The 24,360-nt window shown below is 42.9% G+C and overlaps 3 protein-coding genes across 3 annotated transcripts in view; all 3 read right to left on the bottom strand.

The window, feature by feature from the left end:
- The window catches only part of antxr1c (ANTXR cell adhesion molecule 1c), a 37,597-nt gene extending 26,781 nt beyond the window's left edge, over nucleotides 1-10,816 (bottom strand). The window contains exon 1 of the mRNA XM_066664076.1: nucleotides 10,498-10,816. Within this exon, the coding sequence (XP_066520173.1) occupies nucleotides 10,498-10,643 (146 nt within the window). The 5' untranslated portion in view covers nucleotides 10,644-10,816. The remainder of the gene's footprint in view (nucleotides 1-10,497) is intronic.
- Nucleotides 10,817-15,171: 4,355 nt separating this feature from the next.
- On the bottom strand, nucleotides 15,172-19,215 carry LOC136692916 (retinol-binding protein 3-like). The gene is made up of 4 exons (XM_066666643.1): nucleotides 18,031-19,215; nucleotides 17,064-17,254; nucleotides 15,969-16,111; nucleotides 15,172-15,497 (listed from the first exon to the last, which is right to left on the bottom strand). The coding sequence occupies exons 1-4, from the start codon at nucleotides 19,213-19,215 to the stop codon at nucleotides 15,172-15,174; spliced, it is 1,845 nt and encodes a 614-aa protein (XP_066522740.1).
- Nucleotides 19,216-21,654: 2,439 nt separating this feature from the next.
- LOC136691389 (retinol-binding protein 3-like) lies at nucleotides 21,655-24,360 on the bottom strand. The gene has a single exon (XM_066663951.1). The coding sequence runs from the start codon at nucleotides 24,295-24,297 to the stop codon at nucleotides 21,655-21,657; it is 2,643 nt and encodes an 880-aa protein (XP_066520048.1). The 5' UTR covers nucleotides 24,298-24,360.

The raw sequence follows: 24,360 nt of genomic DNA, 5'->3' as shown, positions 1-24,360 counted from the left end.
AAAAAAAAGATTAGATATTGTGAGTACCACCACAATACCCACACCATACAACAAAATGTGACATAGTCTATCTTTGTGAGGACTCCTGGTCCTCAAAAATATATAAAAATCTGCACACACACAATGTAATTTGCATAACAGAATGCCAGAGAAGGGCAAACCCTAGCCTGGAAGTGAGGGTCAGGCTGAGGACTTGCCACAGTTCTCAACTCAAAAAGTTGCCTAGCCTCACAATGGAGAGTGTTTATTTTGGACGACTGCGCTTTGTTCTGAGGTGCCGCCTGCCCAGCTAGCATTTTCCTCACCTGTACAAACAGCAGCCGCTGAGGAAGTGGCTATTTTCATGTGAGTTCCTTGATGAAACGTTTTGATCTCACTTTAATGGACTGTACCAGGCCACCAAGGATCCTGAAGTTCACATTTCAGCAGCACAGACAGGACCAAGACCTGGGTGGCGTTCATTAAAACATGATGTGCTGCCTCGGGGTGATGTCATTCAGCAACAAAAACCAGATATTTATTATACAGGTGACACTTCATCTGAAAAGAAGGATTAATCCAGTAGGACTCCAGTTACTGTCTCTGCTCTTCTGGGAATAATTTACACTAGGTGTTAGAACATTTCTGTGAAGATTAGATCATTATCAGAGAGGTCAGGTCACCTCTCCAACTCATCCCTAAGATACAGGATACAGACCTAAGCTTAGGGGGCTTTACTTGGTATTGAGCTTGGGGGCCTTATGCATTTTCTGCATACATTTTCTATAGAGGTTATATACACTGGGAGCGCACAGCTCAACTGTGTGTGAATTCACTCATTATAAAGAGTGTATAGGGAGAGTATAGACCTCTAAAATCATTACTGTACCCACCGCAAGGTTCCAATCCGTTGTGGCCCTAGTTAGGACCCGAGGACGTGAGTTTGAGTGGGTGGTACTGGAGCGCAGAGAGGCAGCTGGCTGAAGGAGAGAAGGATAATTGGAAAAGTGTGTGCTGTTCTGAGAAAGTGTTCACTCAGTGTGTTCGGATCATTTAAGACTGCCGTCAGTCTGAAACCTATGTAAATATGCTTGGGAAATTAGGCTTATGTCTTTCTCTCTTTCTTTCTCTTGTTCTCAAAGGAGACCTGCATTTGAAGTCACAGTAAGTAAAACCCACAGAAACACAGTAAAAGAGCATTACACTACAACAGTGAGGGGTAAAAGATGCATCTTTATGAGACAATGAATGTGTGTGATACAAATGGCGTGAAGTGACTTTAAATTATCACAAGAAATTCAAGATACACACCAACAGTCCACAGTCCGGGTGAGTGTGTGAGTGACTGGCTGATTGTGTGAGTGCCTGGGTGAGTGAGTGAGTGACTGGCTGAGTGTGTGAGTGACTGGTTGAGTGTGTGAGTGACTGGGTGAGTGACCATGTGAGTGACTGGGTGAGTGACCATGTGAGTGACCGTGTGAGTGATTGGGTGAGTGACCGTGTGAGTGATTGGGTGAGTGACCGTGTGAGTGACTGGGTGAGTTACCGTGTGAGTGAGTGTGTAACTGACTGGGCGAGTGTGTGAGTGCCTGGGTGAGTGACCGGTTGACTGTGTGAGTGCCTGGGTGACTGTGTGAGTGCCTGGGTGAGTGAGTGAGTGACTGGCTGAGTGTGTGAGTGACTGGTTGAGTGTGTGAGTGACTGGGTGAGTGACCATGTGAGTGACTGGGTGAGTGACCATGTGAGTGACTGGGTGAGTGACCATGTGAGTGACCGTGTGAGTGATTGGGTGAGTGACCGTGTGAGTGATTGGGTGAGTGACCGTGTGAGTGACTGGGTGAGTTACCGTGTGAGTGAGTGTGTAACTGACTGGGCGAGTGTGTGAGTGCCTGGGTGAGTGACCGGTTGACTGTGTGAGTGCCTGGGTGACTGTGTGAGTGCCTGGGTGAGTGAGTGAGTGACTGGCTGAGTGTGTGAGTGACTGGTTGAGTGTGTGAGTGACTGGGTGAGTGACCATGTGAGTGACTGGGTGAGTGACCATGTGAGTGACTGGGTGAGTGACCATGTGAGTGACCGTGTGAGTGATTGGGTGAGTGACCGTGTGAGTGATTGGGTGAGTGACCGTGTGAGTGACTGGGTGAGTTACCGTGTGAGTGAGTGTGTAACTGACTGGGCGAGTGTGTGAGTGCCTGGGTGAGTGACCGGTTGACTGTGTGAGTGCCTGGGTGACTGTGTGAGTGCCTGGGTGAGTGTGTGAGTGACTACGTATGTGAAGAAGAATATTAAGGGAGTTATAAATCTCCAGTCCACACTTTGCATTGACTTGGACCTAAGTCTCATGTGCAGTTGCTCCAGAGCATCCCATTTCATGTTCTTAGATGGAGACTAACAGAAGCAGGGTGTCCTCACAGGGTGAACTTTAAAAAGGCAGAGTTCACTCACTGCAAACAGCAGATGCATTAGACTTGGAAAACAACCCTGTAGCGTACGTTTCTCTCTAATGATGCCCCTGTTTCTCACAGTTAATCCCCTCAGCGCTTACAGCCAGCAGAAAACAGACAGAAAACACATCGTTGAAGGTCGTTAATGGACACTGACTCAGAGCAGGGCCTCAGCTCAGATGTAATTGTGGACGCAACGATGGTTTTTACTGTGTGTCATGTGCTGACTCACGCTGAGATCCAGGGCCTGGAGAGGGGTACGCTGGATTAAGGCTCTGCTGACTCCACACAAATCTGGGAGCTAAACGCTCTCACTTCCTCCTGCTTTAAAAGGAACACAAATGGGTAGCAGACAGTGTTAATTTTGGCAGCAGATTTAGATCTATTTTTAGGTTTAGGCTTTTGACTAAAATGTGTATTAGTTTTAATCTCTTTTTAATTGTTTAATTAACAATTAACCGGAAACCGGAGCACCCGGAGGAAACCCACGCAGACACAGGGAGAACACACCACACTCCTCACAGACAGTCACCCGGAGGAAACCCACGCAGACACAGGGAGAACACACCACACTCCTCACAGACAGTCACTCGGAGGAAACCCATGCAGACACAGGGAGAACACACCACACTCCTCACAGACAGTCGCTCGGAGGAAACCCACTGAGACACAGGGAGAACACACCACACTCCTCACAGACAGTCACCTGGAGGAAACCCACGCAGACACAGAGAGAACACACCACACTCCTCACAGTCACCCGGAGGAAACCCATGCAGACACAGGGAGAACACACCACACTCCTCACAGACAGTCACTCGGAGGAAACCCACGCAGACACAGGAAGAACACACCACACTCCTCACAGACAGTCACTCGGAGGAAACCCATGCAGATACAGGGAGAACACACCACACTCCTCACAGACAGTCACCTGGAGGAAACCCACGCAGGCACAGGGAGAACACACCACACTCTTCACAGTCACCCGGAGGAAACCCATGCAGACACAGGGAGAACACACCACACTCCTCACAGACAGTCACCCGGAGGAAACCCACGCAGACACAGGGAGAACACACCACACTCCTCACAGACAGACACTCGGAGGAAACCCACGCAGACACAGGAAGAACACACCACTTTCCTCACAGACAGTCACCTGGAGGAAACCCACTGAGACACAGGGAGAACACACCACACTCCTCACAGACAGTCACCCGGAGGAAACCCTGTGACAAAACATTTCATCGTGGTTCTCTCTTAAGATGAGTATTTTTACTTAGTGCTTGTCTAGATTTCATTGTGTAAAACAGGTTGTCACTGAATATTTGTTTTATCCTTGCTTTGGCTGAGGAAATGAACACTGGCAGCAGACCCACTTGTAGGTGATTTCCCAGTCTATAAACTGAGGCTGTCATCATGTGTCACATCTCCACGAAGTGATGCTGTAATTCTGTTCTTTGCAATTTTCGTCAACATTGCGCAAGTGTCTATATTTACAAATTCCATGGAGTTACTTCTTGGTAAAGAATATTTTTAAGTGTCTGTGATCAATGCAGATGGAATTACAGAGAGGAGTTGTGTGAAGGAGTTTGTGATTCAGAACTAATCATCCAACATTAGTAACTGACCTCATTAAAGTTTATGAAGCAGAATGCCATCAAATCCTCACAGCAATGTTTTAATATCTACAGTAGAGCCTTTGCAGAAAAGGGAACAAACCCCGAATGAATGTCCCTCCGTTTAGAGCTAATGTTGAAAGGCTGATCTCGGGTCATTCAGTGTATGAGTTTCTGGACACGTTTTTTAGACGTGGGAGTATATTCCTTTATAGCTCCACGCCTCCAAACTTCACACTCACGTTTCTGGGCAAAGGGATAAGGGTTCGGTTCCAGTTGAGCTCTGTGCCTCAGTGAGATCCTCCCCAGTCTGGACCAATGACAACTCTCCAGCTTAACTGACGAGGCAGTGGGATTTGTTCTGAGAAAAACCACTAACCTACTCTCAGCCGGAGGCCTCAAGTCCCTCTGACTCTACCCACCCACCCCCTACCCACCACCCCCCAACCCCACACTGCCGCCATTTTCCACAACTTCCTTTCATCCTCCTCACTCTCTCTGCTCTCGCTTTTCCTGCCCCAGTCCATGCATATGGACCCTCTTCACAGTTGAACCCCAGGTGTAAACCTCCCCGCCATACCTCTTCTGTTTACACTCCTAATAACAACAGTATTGTAGCTTTTTAAAATGGAATTCAGGTCCCTAAAACATCCCGAAAGGTTCTGGCCCAGCGTCTGGAATATCACAGTCCTTTATGTGAGGTGTAACTTTTGAGGAGTCCCAATATAAACATTTCTGCATGAAAGCTAGTACTGGTGTGTACTGATCTCACATCCTGTGTCACCCCCCCAACCCCCTCTACCACACACACACACACACACACCAGCATGCTTTGTCGGGAGGGTTACTCTGTCCAAAATTCCAGTTTGAAGAGCTGCTGTTGTGTTGTAGTCAAATCAATGCACATGAATGTTACCTGTAGCTTTTAGCTTGTAGCATTATTCATCGTTCAGAGCATTCGTCGTTCAGAGCAGCGGCATTCAGAGGAGATCCTGAGACAACAGCGATGTTTGAAAATCCCTTTAGTTTCTGTTGCTAAATAATGCAGCTTAAACCAATTTAATCAATCGGTGGTTCCTCAATCCTGGTCGTGGAGTACCAATGCCCTACATATTTTAGAGAATCCCTTGCTTCAAACACAGCTGAGACAACTCATAAACTACTTCCCGAGGCCTTCCTGAGAGGAACTGAGTTTTAGAGCTAATGGGGAACATTAAACAACATTAACATTAACATTAAACAATTAGGACAATTTAAAAAATAGAGAGTGAATAAAAGTAATTTGGATTTTCACTGAGAGAGAACATTTTTTGTGTTTGGTGCACAGATGCCATCAGCTACACTGACACACACACACACACACACACACACACACACACACACACTGTCACGGAGGCGTGAGGAGTGGATTTACGGATGCGGACACACTCGCTACAACACAGACAGTTTTAATAAAGAGATAACAAAATGAAACAAACTTGAAGAGAAACAAGAAATAACATAACTAATAAACATAGGAAAGAGCAGGAAACAGGGCAAGCTAGAGAAACAAGCACTACAAAACACAAACGAACTAGAGGGTAAACACGAATGAGGCATGAAAGGAGTAAGAGAGACAGGCAAGAATGAGGATATAACAACTAGGAAACAGAATGAAACAAAACACAAACACAATACAATGACCGATACCAGGAAGTAAGGGCAGAGGGCTTAAATGAACGAACTTAACAAGAGACACCTGACACATATAACGAAGACAATGACAAGGAGGCGGAACAAAGGTGGAGCTAGAGTGAAACGAGGGCGGAGATAGGAATAACAACAAAGACAGAGCCACATGGAAGGGGAAAATAAACAAGAGAGTGCCAGGGTGTGACACACACACACACACCAGTTCATTTACTGAATAAACCTCTGTCTGTGTGTAAAGGCCTTAAGATTTCAATAAAAACCTGCTCTAAAACATTATTTAATTTGATTTAATTTAACATTAAAATTAATGTTAATTAAATCCTGTGTAACAATACATCCACAGCTTTTACATACAGTAATAATAATAATAATCATTATTATTATCATTTGAAGTAATAATACTAACTGTAGTTTGTGGTGAGAAAGGAATTGCTAATAAAGTCAGTTATTATCTATTAACACTCCTGACCACAGATATTCTGGGTGAGGAAAGAAAAAGAGTGACTCCAGGACGTGAATTTAACTCAGGACACTAGTGAACACTCGTGCCTATGAACAATAAATATAATAAAAAAAGACAACAGACGCTGCAGACGATACAACAGTTATGGGGCTCATCCCCAACAGGTGAGGTGAGGAGGGGAGGGAGCAGGGGTTCTGTTGTGGTGATGACAATAAACACTGCATTGTAATATAATTAAAACAGGGACATTTTTCCTCCTGCAGATCCCCTTGCTATTGACCACTCTCTGAGGTGGTGTAAAGTGTGATGTGGGGACTGGGGCCTGACAGACTGATCCTAAATCAGTGAGACAGCATTATGTGTCACATAAACCAAAATGGAAGCAGTGTTGTGACATTTCTGTCTTTACGCCCACTTTCTCACAGCCAGGAATCTATTTCTGTGTCTCTCCGATGTCGTTCCTTATTTTTCGTAAATGTGTTTATGTCTGCATATGTGTGTGTGTGTGTGGGAAGTGAAGGGGATTTTATATGGAAAGACCTTATCTGTGTTTTCCTGCGAATACTGAAATGCACTCTTAAAACTAATTCCCCCTTCAATGGTTTTTTAGTAAAGCCAGATGTTGAAAGATCCATGGATAAATAGTAATTCTCAAAAAAAACAAAACAAAGCAAGCCTCTTGTATGTGGTTCTGGGAAGAACCCTTAAATATGGTTCTGTGTCGCAGGAAAAATGTGACATTTACAAGTTAGAGAACCCATTTTAGAAATAATATAATGATATAATGTTACACAGAGCCCATGTTTATTATTACTCTGTACCTATAGGTAGAGCAGGATGTGTGTGGCTGACGTGGACTCTCCTGGATCCATTCACCACCTTTAGTGTGTGTGTGTGTGTGTGTGTGTGTGTGTGTATAGCGTTTTTTGTGTAGTGTATAACTGTAAGTCAAAATTCACTCTGTTGTAGTTTTATGGTAATTGTGTCGTATTAAAAATCACAACTCTCATTTAACCTAAAAATGAAGTATTAATATGCTACATCCCCATCTGTAAATGGTCTAAACCCACACTCACACAGACTTTTGGACACAGTATTATCCCCAAGAACAGAACAAACCCATCAGTCTTCTGCAGCTTTTTCCTGATGGAGCTCAGAACGAATGCAGCGTCCAATAAACACTTTTTTTTACACTTTTTACACTGCTTCATTTTTAGTTTTTTTTTCTGTTGAATAAAATTAAAATGATCCATTTATATATATATATTTTTTTAACAAGTAGTGACTAAAGAGTGGGAGTCTGTGAGTTTATATTCATTCATTCATTCATTTATTATCTGTAGCCCTTATCCAGTTCAGGGTCACGGTGGGTCCGGAGCCTACCTGGAATCATTGGGCGCAAGGTGGGAATACACCCTGGAGGGGGAGCCAGTCCTTCACAGGGCATAATAATATTAATAATAATAATAATAATAATAATACAGGGTGAGTCAATAGTCACAGGACACCCTTTTATTTCTGTGATATGCTCCATGACCACTTCCCATTGGAACACCTTGCCCTTGATCCAATATGGCAGCTTTCAAGGTGGCAGCCATGTTTCAGACACAGTCTAAAAGATATGCGTCTCACACGTTACTTGCTGAGGTATTCATATAAAAGGGTGTCCTGTGGCGTTTGACGTCACCCTGTACGTATGAAATGCAGATTTAAGAGGTTGCAGAAGTGTAAACACAAACCCATAGCGTTCCCTTAATGTCACATTCTTCCAAAGGCTTGTGACAACCCTTGTGTGGATATTTCTGCTGCCCTCGAGAGGAGAGCTCAGCAGATCACACTGTGGAGTCGAGATGTATTACAATTTCTCTCCACATGCTTTACATTTACCGTATGCAAATGAGGCCAACATACATCTCTAGCAAGGAGACACACTCTGTTTGAACACAAAGCACGTTTGTGAGTCGCTCTGGAGCTCTTTAAAGTGTATTACACTGAGGCAAATGGAACCAGACATCCTTCTGTAAAAGATCCTCACACAAAATCATGGCAATAATTTTTCTGAATGCCATGTTTAAGACTGAGTCCACTTCTGGTGGAGAGGTACATGCAGGAGAGTGTTTCACCCTGAACGACCCTCCTTATACCATGGGCCCTGTCGCTCTGACGGACATTGTTTACAAGCAACCTTTGAATTATGCAGAGATTTAGAAAATTTGATGGCCTTCCCCTTTTAACAGAACCTTAGGTCTATTCCTCACAACTAAACTGTCTATATCTTCTCTACAAATATAAACATTAAAAAGAAATTAGGATCTTTGTAATGGCCTATTTATCATTTCTCAAGTCTTTAAGGAACCTCAGTGAACTATTACCACCTTAAACATTCCTATAACCTCTAGAAACAGCAGCAGAAAGTTTGCAGACAACCAAACAACACTCGGCCCAAACCAGCAGATCCAACTTTATAAAGAACACAGAAAAAAAAAAGACATGCAGTATTTGCTCCAAGGATGAATGTGGGGTTTGGGCACCACAGACATTTCCCATGTGGCTTCAAAGTCTGGGCCAAGAAAGTAGGCCACGGATCATTCTGGAAAAAAGGCCTGAGCTTCACGATTCGCTTCGAGAAACACTAGCGAAAAACGCAAGCACAGGAAAACGGGTTCAAACATCCCGTAAAAAGAGATCCTCCCAGGTTCAGATGAGTGTGCCGTGAGAAAGGAAGTCGCTGGGCCGGACCTGCACGCTGGACCGGTCCTTTTTTGGACTGCCGGGGTGGAAAAAAGACAGAAGACCACAGAGGAACGAGGCTGAGATGGTCCTAAACTGCTTATTCAGCAAACGTTATTCAACACATACCAGCCCTCTTTGCGTCATTACACAAACACACACACATACACACACACACACACACACACACACACACACACACAGAGGTAGCGGACAGAAGAGATCTAGATCTGCTCTAAACTGAGCACTGAGTCTTTTTAATGAGACTTTAAACAGACCCTGTAATGGACAACACGACTGTTCTCCTGTTTTTTTTTCAAATGAAAATGATTAATGTAGTGGATAAACATTATGGAAGTCTCCCAAAGTAAACTCACATGAAACCTGAGCTGCAGGAACATCCTGCTGTGTTTTTTTTTTTGCCTTTTTGTGATGTCACAAATCCAGCTCATTCATATAAATGTTCTATCTGTTTGGCCCACAGTTCAAAAACAAACAGCAAACCTTTAAAGGTGCCTCCAGGAATCTAGTTTATCTTTATGAAAGGTTCTAGGAGAATCTTCAAAGGGTTCTCAAAACATTAAAGGGTCCTAGAAGACCTTAATTACAATGATAAACCCCCAAAAACTCCTAGAGGAAAGTGTTTAACATGAGGAAGCCAATCAGAATAGAGCTCATTTAGACACACACACACACACACACACACATTGACGGTAACATAAGCATGAAAACATAATTTACATATTGTTTTTTTGCAGGAAAGGGTGAATTAAAGGAGAAATACATAAAAAATGCAGGGCATGGGCCCTTTAAGAAAGGAAGGAAGGAATAAACCAGAAAGAAAGAAAGATAGAAAGAGAGAAAGGTAAAGTAAAAACCTGTACAATGAGGTTCACTCAGATTGTTCACATTACTTTTTTAATGGTACAAGTGTGGGCGATATGATGACATTGATTTTAATTGTGATATTTGATGCTGAAATATAGTTAATATTTTTCTGAGCATATCTTTGATTTAAAAACCTGTATCTCCAAAATATCAATGGAATCTATGATCGGTTAGTGGAAAGATATCTTTAATATGACATCATCTGTAAATGCCAAATCTTAATAATGATTAAAAATAACCCAGACACAGTTATTTATTTTGGTTTGAACAGCGATAATATTGGTGATAAACTGCACAACCGAATTTAACTGATTTAATGCTTTACATTATGTTGACACAATGAATAAACGTTATTCTGTTCATTGTCTGTGACATTATTGTTGCCTGTTTCAAATTCCCAAACCTTAAAATCCTTAAATATCGTGATAGTTATTGTGTATCGTGAAACTGTATCAAACTAAATTTTATCGCGATATTTAATTTTCCACGTATCGCCAAAAACCTGGAGTTCTACTTGTTTTTGAAGCTTGTTCGGGGCTGATGTGATGTGAGGGCGTTCTCAGAAATGCAGTTTCACAGAAAAAAAAGGTGGTAATGACCCAACAAAACCATAAAACTGATGGAGAAAGAGAGATCGAAGGACGGAAAGTCCTGAAAGTGGTCAGTCCTAATGGTCACTTACTTGTCCAGGACGAAGTAGAGGTCGAAAGCCCCTTGACAGGATTTCTGATCTTCTTCTTCTTGAGCTGTTGCTCCTGAAAAGACGCAGAAATACACAAATCCAGAAAGAGAGAAGAGGAGAAGAGTGCTTTTCACGAAGCTCGCCATCCTCTTTCTACAGTTTTCACTCTTTTCTCTCTGTTTTCAACCGGAATAAACTCCACGCTGCAGTAACACAGCGGTTTCACTCATGATCCACAGCACAAACACGCGCGCACACACACACACACCGCTGAACATCAACACAAAGGGCACATCGCGCACACACACATCACTCTCCGCCTGAGGATGTGCAGGAGTCAGGAGTCGCTCACCAAGGAGTCGACTCTATAACACCACCAATTTAGGTGAACGTCAAGAGTCGACTTACTTCCAGGACCTGTGTGTGTCTGGAGCAGGATTCATGCCCTTATAAAGAGTTCCGGGTCTAAGCTGGATTTATCTATGATACAGGTGGTTAAACAGGAAATTTAGAAATAGGAATCACAGATTCCAGGAATTCAAAAACCTAAAACATTACTGGGGCATTTGAATCTTTTTGTTTTGAGATTCTTGCTTCTCAGGATTCATCCAGTAACTCCTCATTAAGGAAAGTATGGGTAGTACACTAGGTAGTATTTTTACCTTAAAAATGCAGCTTTAAAATCATTGTGATGCTCCACTGAGTTGTAGATAATAGGGTGGTTGCTACTCCAGGCTCAGCATTGCAGAAACTGCACTATGGTTATTGGTGTTCCTGCATTACTAAAGGCTGTTAGGGCTCTGCCAGGTTTATTAACATGCATCATTAATGCATCATTATCTGTAACTGCTTATCCAATTCAGGGTCACGGTGGGCCCAGAGCCTACCTGGAATCATTGGGCGCAAGGCAGGAACACACCCTGGAGGGTGTGCCAGTCCTTCACAGGGCAACACACACTCACACATTGACTCACACACTCACACCTACAGACGTTTTTGAGTCTCCAATCCACCTACTAATGTGTGTTTTTGGACTGTGGGAGGAAACCGGAGCACCAGGAGGAAACCCACACAGACACAGGGAGAACACACCACACTCCTCACAGACAGTCACCAGGAGGAAACCCATGCAGACACATGGAGAACACACCACACTCCTCACAGACAGTCACCCGGAGGAAACCCATGAAGACACAGAGAGAACACACCACACTCCTCACAGACAGTCACCCGGAGCGGGAATCGATGCCACAACCTCCAGGACCCTGGAGCTGTGTGACTGCGACACTAACTGCTGCACCAACGTGTCGCCCTTAATGTGCATCATCCTCATTATTATTATTATTATTATTATTATTATTATTATTATAGGCTCAGGTGTTTCGTGCAGAGCTCTGCTTGTGACATAATATAGAAACAACGTAATAATGTTTGGAATGACTCATTATTTTATAACGCATGGGATAAACGTATTTGATAATATGTGGGAATGATCTGACTCAATTATTATTGTGAAGGAATTCCATAAACAATCTCAGGGATGAGTTCATTAGGCATGGAAATAACTTTATAATCCATGTAAATGACTGAATTAGCCATGGGAATGATTTAGTAACCTGTGGGAGCGACCCAAAATCTTAATAACAAGTAAGACATTTTAAATCCCACGTCTTAATTTATTTTTAAAGATCCCAAAAGGAAGTTTGGCTCATTTTAGTTGGACACAGACCTGGAGATGAAGAATCGTTTTCTGAGAGCGGAAAGAGTCAATTCCCGAAAGGATTCAGTGAGTGAAAAGTGCTGGAATTCTCGGCGCTGATGTGGAGCTTAGGGTGATTCACGCTTGCTTTGTTTATATCCCACAGAAATGTCCAGATATATGGGTTTAACGAAACTGGGTTTATCTTAAACTGTTTCACGGTGGTTTGACTCTGCTAGAGTGCTAAAAACTCCGGAGTGCAGAATTTAGAGGCTGGGCTAATGCCGCAAAACGCCTGGTGTCATATTTCTCACTGCAAATAAAATGGCGGTGACATTTGTAGGATAGGTTTTCTTGCTCTGTTTCTAACCTATTCTCTCTGTAATGGTCGATGAGTTCAGTATAAACCACAACAACTCATTTATCCTTGGTTAGTAATGTTCTTTACAGCATGTATTTACCTTGAAGATTGCTAGCTCAAAAATATTTATAAGTCTATGGCATTTTAGAGCTTCTGAAGCGTGTAGTGTACTCATTCATTCATTCATTCATTCATTTGTTAGTTGATCTTCAGTGCTTCATCCTGATCATGGGCACGGATCCAGAGTCTACCTGGAAACACAGGGATGCACTGGAGAGGTTCACACACTCACCCAGTCACACATGGATAATCTCACACACTCACCCAGTCATACACGCACACCTTTGGACAGTTTCACACACTCACCGAGTCACTGTTAAACTCACTACAGAGGCCACACATTTGTAAATGCCTTTTTCGAGGCTGTGTTGTCATTTTGATGAACAAAATACTGGATCCTCACAGCTATGTTCCAACATCAGAGGCTTTACCACAGAGAAGAGGAACACACTCTTCATTAACGTCCTTCATTTACAACCATTTGACCACAGCAATTTGTTGACAACAAAAAACTTTGAGACTGGACATTTCTGCGTTGTGTTCCAGGCTTGTAAATTTAGGGGATGTACTGCCCTCTTCTGGACGGATGTAGTATTTCAGCTCAAAGACTGTGAGATAGTTATACATTGGGCACAGAGAGAAAACACAAATCTTTTACCAAGTGATAAGCTCTAGACTCCACGGATGGGCAATCTTATCTGCAAAGGGACGGTGTGGTTGCTGGTGTCCAGGAGACACATGATCAGTTGCTTTACTGAGACCAACTAAGTGGAGTGAAATCAGGTGTGCTCTGGCCTGACTAAAATGGACTAAAAGCCATTTGGACTAAAATGGACTAAAAGCCACGCCGGCCCTTTGTGGATAAGATTGCCCACCCCTGCTCTAGATGATGTATCTGATCATTCTTATTCAGATATAGCTTTAAAAGTTCATTCATTCATTGTCCGTAGCCCTTATCCAGTTCAGGGGGGCAGTGAGTCCGGAGCCTACCCAGAATCACTGGATTCAAGGCAGGAACACACCCTGGAGGGGGCGCCAGTCCTTCACAGTGCGATACACACTCACTCATTTACTCACACCTACGGACACTTTTGAGTCACAAATCCACCTACCAATGTGTGTTTTTGGAGCGTGGGAGGAAACCGGAGCACCCGGAAGAAACCCATGCAGACACAGAGAAAACACACCACACTCCTCACAGACAGTCACCCGGAAGAAACCCACACAGACACAGGGAGAACACACCACACTCCTCACAGTCAGTCACCCGGAGGAAACCCACGCAGACACAGGGAGAACACACCACACTCCTCACACACCTCACATTTTCCTGGAGGAAATCCACGCAGACACAGAGAGAACACACCACACTCCTCACAGACAGTCACCCGGAGGAAACCCACGGAGACACAGGGAGAACACACACCACACTCCTCACAGACAAGTCACCCGGAGGAAACCCACACGGACACAGAGAGAACAAACCACACTCCTCACAGACAGTCACTTGAAGGAAACCCACGCAGACACAGGGAGAACACACCACACTCCTCACAGACAGTCATCCGGAGGAAACCCACCCAGACACAGGGAGACTTGAACCGACAACCTCCAGGACCCTGGAGCTGTGAAAGAGACACTAAATGCTGTCATAATATATTCTCAGCTATTTTGTTTGCAGAAATGACCTTGAGACGAGCCTTCTGTGTAAAAAACAAGGTTTAATGATGTTGTAATATTGTTACATCACCTGAATGACAAAAATCAAAGCATATCAACTAGATATATATAATTTTTTAATTTTTAACATACATTTTTCAACTCAATTTTCTGTCACTGTACAATGTTAGTGACTGGTAGTTAGTATAGCTAATATTTCTTATTCAGATTTAGTCATTAGATTACTATAACACTATTTAGTTTTTTTCAAGATATTTGTACTCTACCAACACATCTGAAAAAATAATTTAAAGCCAAAGACGGTCATTTTGAAGAAATGCCAACCTCCGATATCCAACCTTCCAAAGCCACGCCCATAAATGGCATGACTGTTCACTGCCAGACTACAGCTGGAAAAGTCCCAGAGAGAGACAGAGTGAGTACTGGAGAGAGGAGTACACTGTTTTCTGCTTCTGTCTTTATTTTCTGTGTTCAGTTGTGAGATCTCCAGCTTTTACACTGACACATAAAAAAACTTAATTATACTATATTCTTACAACAACCTCCTAACAAGGATAAGCATTTTTATAGTTTTTGTATTGATTTATTTTTGTTTTCATTTTGTGTATATTATTAGTTATATTTATGTATTTTATACTAATGTGTTTTTTTTATATTTTTTAGAAATGTTTTGATTTTTTATGTAAAGTGCATTAGAAACGTATTATTATTATTATTATTATTATTATTATTATTATTTGATGATCAATATTTGATGTGTCCATTAGAGTTACGATGGTTTCACTTCACAAGGTGTCAACTTTAAAGTGAAGTGACAGCAGCCCATTAAATCTAACCCTTGTTTTATGCCACTGTGCCCAGTTTTGAGCCCAGTTTATTTCTGGCCAGTGAGGTGTTTGTTGAGGATGCCCTTGGCTGTGACCAGGGCGGCCTCGGCAGGGACAGGGATGTGGGGGGCGATCCCAGCCCCCTCCCAGGTTGGACCGTGAGCTGTGTCCGAGTGAGTGGTCGGGACGCTGAGGAACATGTCACTCTCCCCAACTCTGAGAGGCAGCGGGGGTTGGCAGGATCCGGCTGTGGTCTCGCCCACGATCATGGCTCGGCCCAACCTCTTCATTATGTGAACGAACTCCTCTGCGGCCCCAGCTGTGGCTCCACTTGTCAGAACAGCGACACCCTTCTTAGAGCCATACCTCCGCCCTGGAGAAAAAGTGGCTCTGTTAAACTGCCGCTGACGGGGTTAAAGATTGTGTATTTTGACTGGTCAAGAATTTGCAAAATGTTAACATGCGTTTTTCAATTAACTTTCTTTTCTCCGTTCAGAAATCCAGTTTCCTAATCACCGTCAGGTACATCAAGGTCTTTCTCACTTTGAATATATTGTTTTTGTGATGTCACAACATATTTCACTCTATTTCTTTGCAGCCTCTTGCAGTTTAGCCCCAAATATTCAAGCCCATGGAAGTTATAAGGAGTGTTTCAGAGGGGATTACTTTTAGCTTGAGGCACAGCCAATCAGAACAGAGCTCATTTACATGAATATCAGTCAGCCGCAGTATCAGAGGCGTCACAGTTCAAGAAATAGACTCGTGAAACAGACAAATATGGAGTAGACCTCATGAAACATGTAGATATGGGCTCTTTAAAGTAACGTAAAGGTGTCCATTTCACCTGTGAGCTCCTGGAGAGTGACCAGTTCTTTCACGGTGTCTGAGGGTCTTTCATATAGATTATCCAAGACAACCTGCTTATCAGCATCAAAGAAGTAAGAGGAGAACCCGGCGACTGGGTTTATTGAGCCTCCAGCATTGCTCCTGCAAAATAATTCAAAGTAGGATTCATTATAAATTACAATTCGGATTAAAAACCACTTCATCTTTATTTATTTATGGAATTTCACTGGACAATGGCCTGAAATTTAAAGCACCCTTAGTCTCATTTTCTACATTATGTTTGAGGTGTAGACATTTTTAATTCAATCAGCTGTTCTTAGTATTGTTCCTTTAAGACTTATCTTCAAATGAGCGCTGTGTGTATAGGATGATGTACTCCAAAAAGCCGCCCCGCCTACAACACATCCTATAACTTCACAGGTAATGGGTGGAGCTTAACAGTTGTAGGCTGAATAGATTGATGTGTGTAGATGTATTGTTAATAGGATTAAAAAAAAAGTGAATCCAGAACAGAAGCTTAGGAAGATGACCTACCATGCAGCAGGAAAAGGGTTCAATTCTCAGCTCAGGTAGGAACACGATTCTTTAACAATTAATGTCCTTGGGTAAGACTCCCAACTCTACATTAGGCTCCATAATATGATTTAAAAGTCACTCAGAATGAGTGTCAGATGCTGTAAACATAAGTGAATGGTGTAATTTGAAGCTTTAAACATGTTTATGTTCTACATGAAATGGAAGAACCCTGGAATAGGCCCTTTTAAGGAACACTTGTAGCAGGCTTTGTATCGTAAAATCACAATTTCAAAGTCATTGTGATGCTCCACTGTACTGTAATAGGGAGAAAATAGCCTCTGTTGTTGCTACTGTACTCTTGGCTCAGCACTGCAGAGACCGCACTGTGTACCTTTTGGAGGAGGGTTTGAAAACGACCCTCTCCCTCCTCTCCCCCTTAATTTCAGGACAGTGCTGTAAAACTGAATTACACTCTTCAAGTGGGAGCCCAGGAACAAAAATACCAAATCGTACCTAGTGTTACTTTAATTCAGTGGCTTTAATATAAGTCCAGAGAACTAGCTCTGTGTGGACTTACCTGAGGTCAATGATCATGGCGTCTGTGTTCACCACTTTATTCCAGACCTGCTCCACAATGATCTGAGCGACAACAGGGATCTGATTGAAATCCCCGAACATGTCGAAGCGCAGGTAACCTATGTTGTTCTCAAACACGTCTGTTTTAAAGGACACTTTGATGAGCTCGATCAGCATCTCTGGAGAAGTGTCCTGGAAAAGAGATGTCGTTTTGGACAAATTATGCACTATGTATACTGTATAAAATTTATACTTCATTCATTCATCTTCTGTGAGCACTTCATCCTGAACAGAGACTCTGAAAGAATGGGTGCACATACTAACCCAGTCACTCACACTCACCTCTGGACAGTGTCACACGCTCACCCTGTCACTCAAAACCTGTGGACAGTGTCACACACTCACTCAGTCACTCACACACTCACACCTATGGACAGTGTCACACACTCACCTGTGGACAGTGTCACAAACTCACTCAGTCACTCACACCTATGGACAGTGTCACACACTCACTCACACCTGTGGACAGTTTCACACACTCGCCCTGTCACACCTGTGGACAGTTTCACACATTCACCCTGTCACTCACACTCACACCTGTGGACAGTGTCACACACTTACTCAGTCACTCACACACTCACACCTATGGACAGTGTCACACACTCACTTAGTCATTCACAGTCACACCTGTGGGCAGTGTCACACATTCACTCAGTCACTTACACCTGTGGACAGTTTAACACATTCAACCAGTCACACCTCTTTTAAAAGATGTTTTCTTGTGTGAAAATTATGTTTTCTTGCTATAGAACCTAAAGATTGATCTTCCCTGGATTCCAAACTTTAATTACACTTTTTATCTGGTTAAAGGATCAAAATGGGTTCCCCTAATTATCCTAGAACCCAATTTCCCAACCTAGATCTACTTGGGAGTCGTTACTTGTAAAGGGGCGATGTTAAATTCTCACCGGTGCAAGCATCATTGGAGAGTGCTCTGTGATCTTCAGACACTTGTCGGCCGAAAGTTTATGGAGATCAGCCGAGAGTTTTTCTCCCAGTCCTTCATTGGAGGAGATCATGCTGTATTCACCAGCCTCGAGAAGAGCCTCCAACTTTTCAGCTACGTCTGCCCCGATGCTTTCAAAGGCATAGTTATTTGCGACCAGAGAAGCAGCACCTTTGACAATTGCTGGGATTTTAGCTCGGAGTTTGATGATGGTGAGGGCAGCTTCAACTGCGTCTTCAGCACTGAATTCAACATCTGGTGTCACTCCTTTGACTTCCCAGCTCTTGCCAGTGATAGGGTTTATGGATTTAGCTACTGGAACCGAGACATAGAAGTCAGTCTCGGCGACCTTGATCTTATCGATTTTCACTGATCCTCCAGCGGTGTTCTCTCCAACGATGGTCGCCCTTTTGAGGTTTTGAAGGCAGTAGGCCACATCTTCAGCCACTCCAATGGTGTTCCTGCTGGTAAGGATGATCAAGGGCTTGGAGGTTCCATATCTTTTCCCCAGCAAACTAGGCATGGACCATAGCTCTGTGGTGGTATTTGAAGGGCGATCTTGGATGGAATCGATGTGGATAAGAGGCTCAGCGTCTGTATAATAGGACACGATGTACGGGATGCCAGACATCTCCCCAGTTACCGCATACCGAAGGTCCAGGATCATCGCAGAGGTTGGGAGAACTTTGCTCCAAACGTGCTCCAACAAAAGTGGCCCAATCTTCTGAGCCATCTCCTCTCCGATAATGTGCTGGATCTTCAGGTAGGCAATGTCATCCTCCAGGACTTCCACATTCACAGTTCCCTTGACCATAGCGGCCAGTTGTTCCACTGGAATTTCAGGAATTCCCGGCTGAACCACAGGAATGTATTCAGGCTCGTAAGTAACCTTAACTCTTAGATCTTGAATTGTTTTCTGGATTCCTTCTGTTAAGACACTTGCGAGAATACTGGGATCCTGGATGCCGAGGATTTCCTCATTGATGCTGGCAGCATCTATGGCCTCTTCCAAACCAGACAAATATTCTGGCGAGCAGTAGTTATCCATGATAACCCTAGCCATATCCCTTATGATAGTTGGTGTAAAAGCATAAAGGACATTGCTGAAAACCAGCAGTGGAACCAAAATCCCCAGAACCTGAGTCATTGTGCTGCTTCTGAAGCTCAGATCCTGCGTCAGTGCCTCGTACTCTCTAGAATGAGACTTGTTCCACAATCACGGCTCCTTATAAGAGGCTTTGGCAATAAACCTTTAATCTCATTAGCCCAGATTTGGTAGGACAATAACAGACTTATGAAATGTGCACTTCATGTGGCCTTAAAAATCTTAAATACATACACGCTAACTTTGGACATAAGCAGCATTTCAGGTAAAGTCATGTATCAATATAAACTAATGTTGAATTATATATATGTTTTACCAATGCATTTCAAGTAGATTGTTAAGTAAACTAATATCCTTTAAGCTTAATATTAGCTAATGCTATTTCAAGCTTTAATGGCACAATGTAAACATTTGTTGTTGTTTTTATGTAAGAAATAAATTCTGCAGTACATAGGTAGAAGCATAATAATAATAATAATAATAATAATAGTAATACATTGTAATTTTAAAGCACTTATTAAGACTTATTAAGCACTTATTAAGACAAAAAAAAAAGATCAAAGTACAAACAGACACATAGCAGTATAAAAAAAAGGTACAAAGCAGCTTACACACAAAATGTAAAACAAAACTGTCATATAGAGGCTAGTAAACAGCAACGAGACACAGGATTAAATTGGGTCCCAAGATTGACAGTCACTGTAAGCTGTAGCAGTTTTAGTGGCTGGTAGCTGGAAGTGGATCAGCATCAGAGTGCAGACATTGAGGACATGCTCGTCCGGCAATCACCAGGAGTAGAGGTGGGCGATACTGGGTGTTTTGGTATCGATTCGATAACAAGTAAATACAGGGCCAGTATTGCCAATATTGATACCAATACCGATACTCTTCGCCATGTATAGGTGCAGAACACAAAAATGGGGGTTTCTCCCCCGCTAAGTCATCGTGACTAAGCGGGGGAGAAACAAATCTTGAGAATCCATCTTTTTCCACTAGTATTGATCAATACCAATACCAGCGGCAGCAGGATCCTTGGTCTAAAGTCCCAGTGCACAGAGCAGCGAAGACAGCCAGAAAAATTGCTGAAAATCCGCTGATGGAAACAGCTCCCCTGGTCAGCAGGCCCAGCCATTAGAATTGGAGATAACACACAGCTAACCTCTGGGCAGCGACAGAGAAAATCAGGGACCCCCAGAGCAAGGAGTAGCCGAGGAAAAAAACCCACTGCACCCAGGTACCCTCACAAAAAGCCATAAATTAAACAACATTACTAAAAAAACAAATAAACAAAACACAAAAGAGAGTTTCAAGAAAACGATTCATTATAAATCATTACTCCCCCCACTCCCATGCCTCTCTAGCCAACAACTTGGTGACTTCTAGAACTATGCTATTCCCTCCCTTCTCACCACTCCACAAACGATGTTAAACTCATGGGCCAAATACTTTCAAATTCAGTGAAATATGGGAAAATTAAACAAATCAATTTATCTACATCCTAGGACTGACTTGCAGACTCTGAGCACAGGAAGAGAAAGAAAAACCATCACCAAGTACACAGTCAATAAGCAGTATATTTTTAGAACAATTTGGAAAGATAAAGTGATTCCCAGTTCCATCTGACTTTAAGAAAATGTACATTGATCTTGGTGGAGAAGAACCTGAGAGAGTGACACTAGCTGCCACCAAATATGTCTCAGCTTTACATCACTGCAGGAACATCTTCTAATATTAACAATATTAACACTATTCTGTTTAAATCCACCTATAATCCACCTGTTTAAATCCCTACATATAGGGATATGTGATGTTTTCTTTTCATGCCAACACAGCTATATTAAGAATTTTTACTAAAGCTATTATTGTTATTTATAAGATTTATAAAACATGGTAATAAAATGATAAATCCAGAAATATTTGTATCGTATTATTTAGGTCTCTATACCTTAATACGATATGAAGTGTTTTAATATTTTATTTAATGACCGTGTCACCTGGCAGAGGTCAGTTGTAAACAAAGATGGGGTTTGTGTCTTATTGCATTTCTCAACTTCACTTTAAAAAAACATGATAAAAATGCACCAAAACATTACAGAAAATCGAATAATATTCAGGAAAATCTTTATTGTCACCATCCACAGATGGTGTATATACACCTGTAAGCCAAAACAAAAAAAAAAAAACCTCCTGATTTCCACAGTTAAAATCCATCCGATCACTGATGTCATTTTCTGAAATAAATCACTGAATCCAATTTTTTGAAAATATTGACCATGAGTAATGAGTAATATATTTCTTAAGATGCAAAAAACCAAAAAGGAAGGAATTATTAAATCAAATAATTATTTCAAATGTGTAGATATGTGGTGAATAATCTTAAAGTACTATTACAATATTTCTATAATACGAAATATTAGATACAATTCCCGGATTTAAAATGTTTTTACTTGATAAAAGGTCGTTATCACTGTAAGATTCTTACTAATCTCCTGACTCTAATTTCTGTTGTCTCTCAGCAATAATTTTCAGAGTGACATTCAGGGCGTCACTAGCTTGAACTGAAACATGTGGCTCGACTCCAGAAATGCTCCATTCTTTCCCAGAAACTGCACTCAACACCACCTGGGTGGGAATAGAGGCGTAAAGGATGCTGTCCCCAAGCTGATAAGTTCCACTGGAGAGGGAACCTCCAACTGTAGGCTCTCCGATCACCGTGGCCCTTTTCAGGTCCTTCATTGTCTGAGTAAATGCCTCGGCAGCCGACCCGGTCATCTGACTCGTGAGGATGTAAATGTCTTTCTTTGAGCCGTACCTTTGTCCCAGGACTTCAGGAAGTGTTGTAACATCTGTCCTGGTTCTGGTGGCACGGTCAGAAATGGAGTACATGTGCTGCAAATGTTCTGCTTCAAAAAAGTAGCTGCAAAGAAGTGGTATAGCTGTGGCATAGCCTCCTGTATTGAACCTCACATCCATAATCATTACATCAGTGTTGACCAGCTTGTTCCACACCTTTGTGATCAATGTTAAACCCATGGCTCTCACAACTTCTATATCAGCCATCATATCAAATCTGAGATAGCCTACATTGACATCAAGAACCTCTACTTTGAAAAGGGTGTCTATGATGTAGCCCATCTCCTCAGGTGAGGGGATTTTGGGCAGCTTATGCTGGGACTCAGGCTCAATTTCACAATAAAAGATATGAAGCCGGTGGTCTCCTGAGGTTTCCTGAAGATCCACAGAGAGCTGAGAAGCAAGAGATTCAAAGTCAATGACAGAGCGATAAATTCCCTCATCCAGTTTGGACTGCAGCACCCTGCCGACTTTGGAAGCGACCTCAGGAAAGGCATAATATGTTTCTAAGAGGATGGCTGCTTGTTTCACAAAGGGTTGAATGTGCTTGTGAAAGTTTATGATGTCATGAGCTTGGTTGATCGCATCCTCAGCAAGCACTATAGCATCTGGGACTACACCACCCCCCAGCCAGCATTCGCCAATGTTATCAATGAAGTTTAATACAGGGACGGTAACAACAATGCTTGTGTCTCCAACACGAAACGACCTGGAGTGAAGGAGTGTCCCGGATGTTATCTCTCCAATTACAGTACCTCGGTGCAGGGATTGTATTAGGTATGCGAATTCCTCACCAGCTGCTGCTGTGTAATAACTTGTGAGTACGTACACTCCCTTTTTGGACCCATAGGAGGCACTAGTGAGGTTAGAGTACGTATGATAGTCAGTGGTTACGTTCTGGATCCTGTCATAAATGGTGTAGAGACGAATAGGGTTAGATGACGTGTCATACAAGTAGGACAAAAGCATAGGCAAGACCTTGGAAGACCCCCCGGTGTTGTAGCGCAAGTCAATAATCAGGTTCTCGGTTCCTTCAACGTTCTCCCAGACTTCTTTTGCAACCCTAACAAAGGCAGACAATTTAGGAAACCTATCACATCGGATGTATCCTGTATTTCCAGACAGTATTTCCACATCAAATAGTGCGCCTCCTGGAATGGCATCTACATTTGGATTGTCTTCAGCTACGACAGGAACCTCTTGCATGATTTTAACACTCAAACGCGGGTCCTCAGACACAGTCTGCAACTCATAATTCAGTTTGGCTGCTAAGCCCTCTTCAGAAAGGACAGTTAAGAAGTTGGTGATTGCTAGCTGGTTCAATAGAGCCTCGATCTTCTCTCTGGAAGAATAGAAACGCCTGATGATGTCAGATACCCTTTTAACTGCCTTTGGGAATGCTTTCCTTGCAGACAACAAGGCCTTGGCTTTTGTCACTGCTTCTCTTGTTGTAACTGGGACAGATGGTGATACTCCTCTGACCTCCCAGCTCTGGCCTGTAATTGGGTTAGTGGATCGAGCCGTGGGAACCATAACATAAAAGTCTGAATCTCTGATCTTTACCTTTCCCACCTTAACCGACCCTCCGGCAGACCTTTCCCCAACAATGATCGCCCTCTGGAGGTGCTTCAAAATGTAGGCGACTGACTCTGCCGCCCCTGTGGTTCTCTTGCTGATTAACACGATCAGATCTTTTTTTGGGCCATATCTGTCACCAATAATATTTGGCATCGTCCAGACTTCTTTGGTGGTATTAGTGGGACGGTCATAGATTGTGTCTATAAGGATAAGTGGGTCAGGGTCTGAGAAGTATGAAATGATGTAGGGAACACCGGACAATGCTCCTGAAGTACTGAATCGCAGATCGAAGATCATCGCTGAAGTGTGGATGAGTTTGTTCCAGATGTTTTCATGGAGAAGATGCCCCAGTTTGGCAGCTGTCTCTTGACCTATTATCCGGTCAATCCTCAGGTAGCCCACGTTGTTTTCCAACAGCTCCAGTTTGATCGTATTCCTGATTAGCCGTCTCAGCTGTTCTGTAGGGAGTGTTGGAAGAGCGGGTGGTGTGACTGGGACGTAGTTAGGCTCATAAGACACGGTTAGCCTCGGGTCATTGAGTGCACTTTGTACTCCAGAGGTCAGCACGGCCGCAAGAGTCTTACTATCCGATATATGAAGGATTTCTCCACTGCTTATAGCCTGCTGGATTGTCTCCTGCATGCCGAGTAGATTTTCTGGGAAGCAGTAGTTGTCCAGTAGGATTTTAGCCATGTCCAACACCAGCACTGACTGAAATGACGCATTGGTAAATCCAACCCGACACAAGATCCCTAT

This window comes from Hoplias malabaricus, chromosome 3, assembly GCF_029633855.1.
Source record: "Hoplias malabaricus isolate fHopMal1 chromosome 3, fHopMal1.hap1, whole genome shotgun sequence".
NCBI classification, from domain to species: domain Eukaryota; kingdom Metazoa; phylum Chordata; class Actinopteri; order Characiformes; family Erythrinidae; genus Hoplias; species Hoplias malabaricus.
The sequence above is the reverse complement of the archived record's forward strand: the minus strand, read 5'-3'. Positions and strand labels throughout refer to the sequence as shown.

Bases quoted from the DNA above. Each gene is read 5' to 3' on its own strand.
- LOC136692916 (XM_066666643.1), bottom strand. From the start codon at position 19,215: ATGACTCAGGTTCTGGGGATTTTGGTTCCACTGCTGGTTTTCAGCAAT. The intron at 17,255-18,030 runs GTGAGAATTTAA...TCTCTTTTCCAG, and splicing joins CTCCAATGATGCTTGCACCG to GACACTTCTCCAGAGATGCT. The intron at 16,112-17,063 runs GTAAGTCCACAC...ATTATTTTGCAG, and splicing joins GCCATGATCATTGACCTCAG to GAGCAATGCTGGAGGCTCAA.
- LOC136691389 (XM_066663951.1), bottom strand. From the start codon at position 24,297: ATGGCTAAAATCCTACTGGACAACTACTGCTTCCCAGAAAATCTACTC.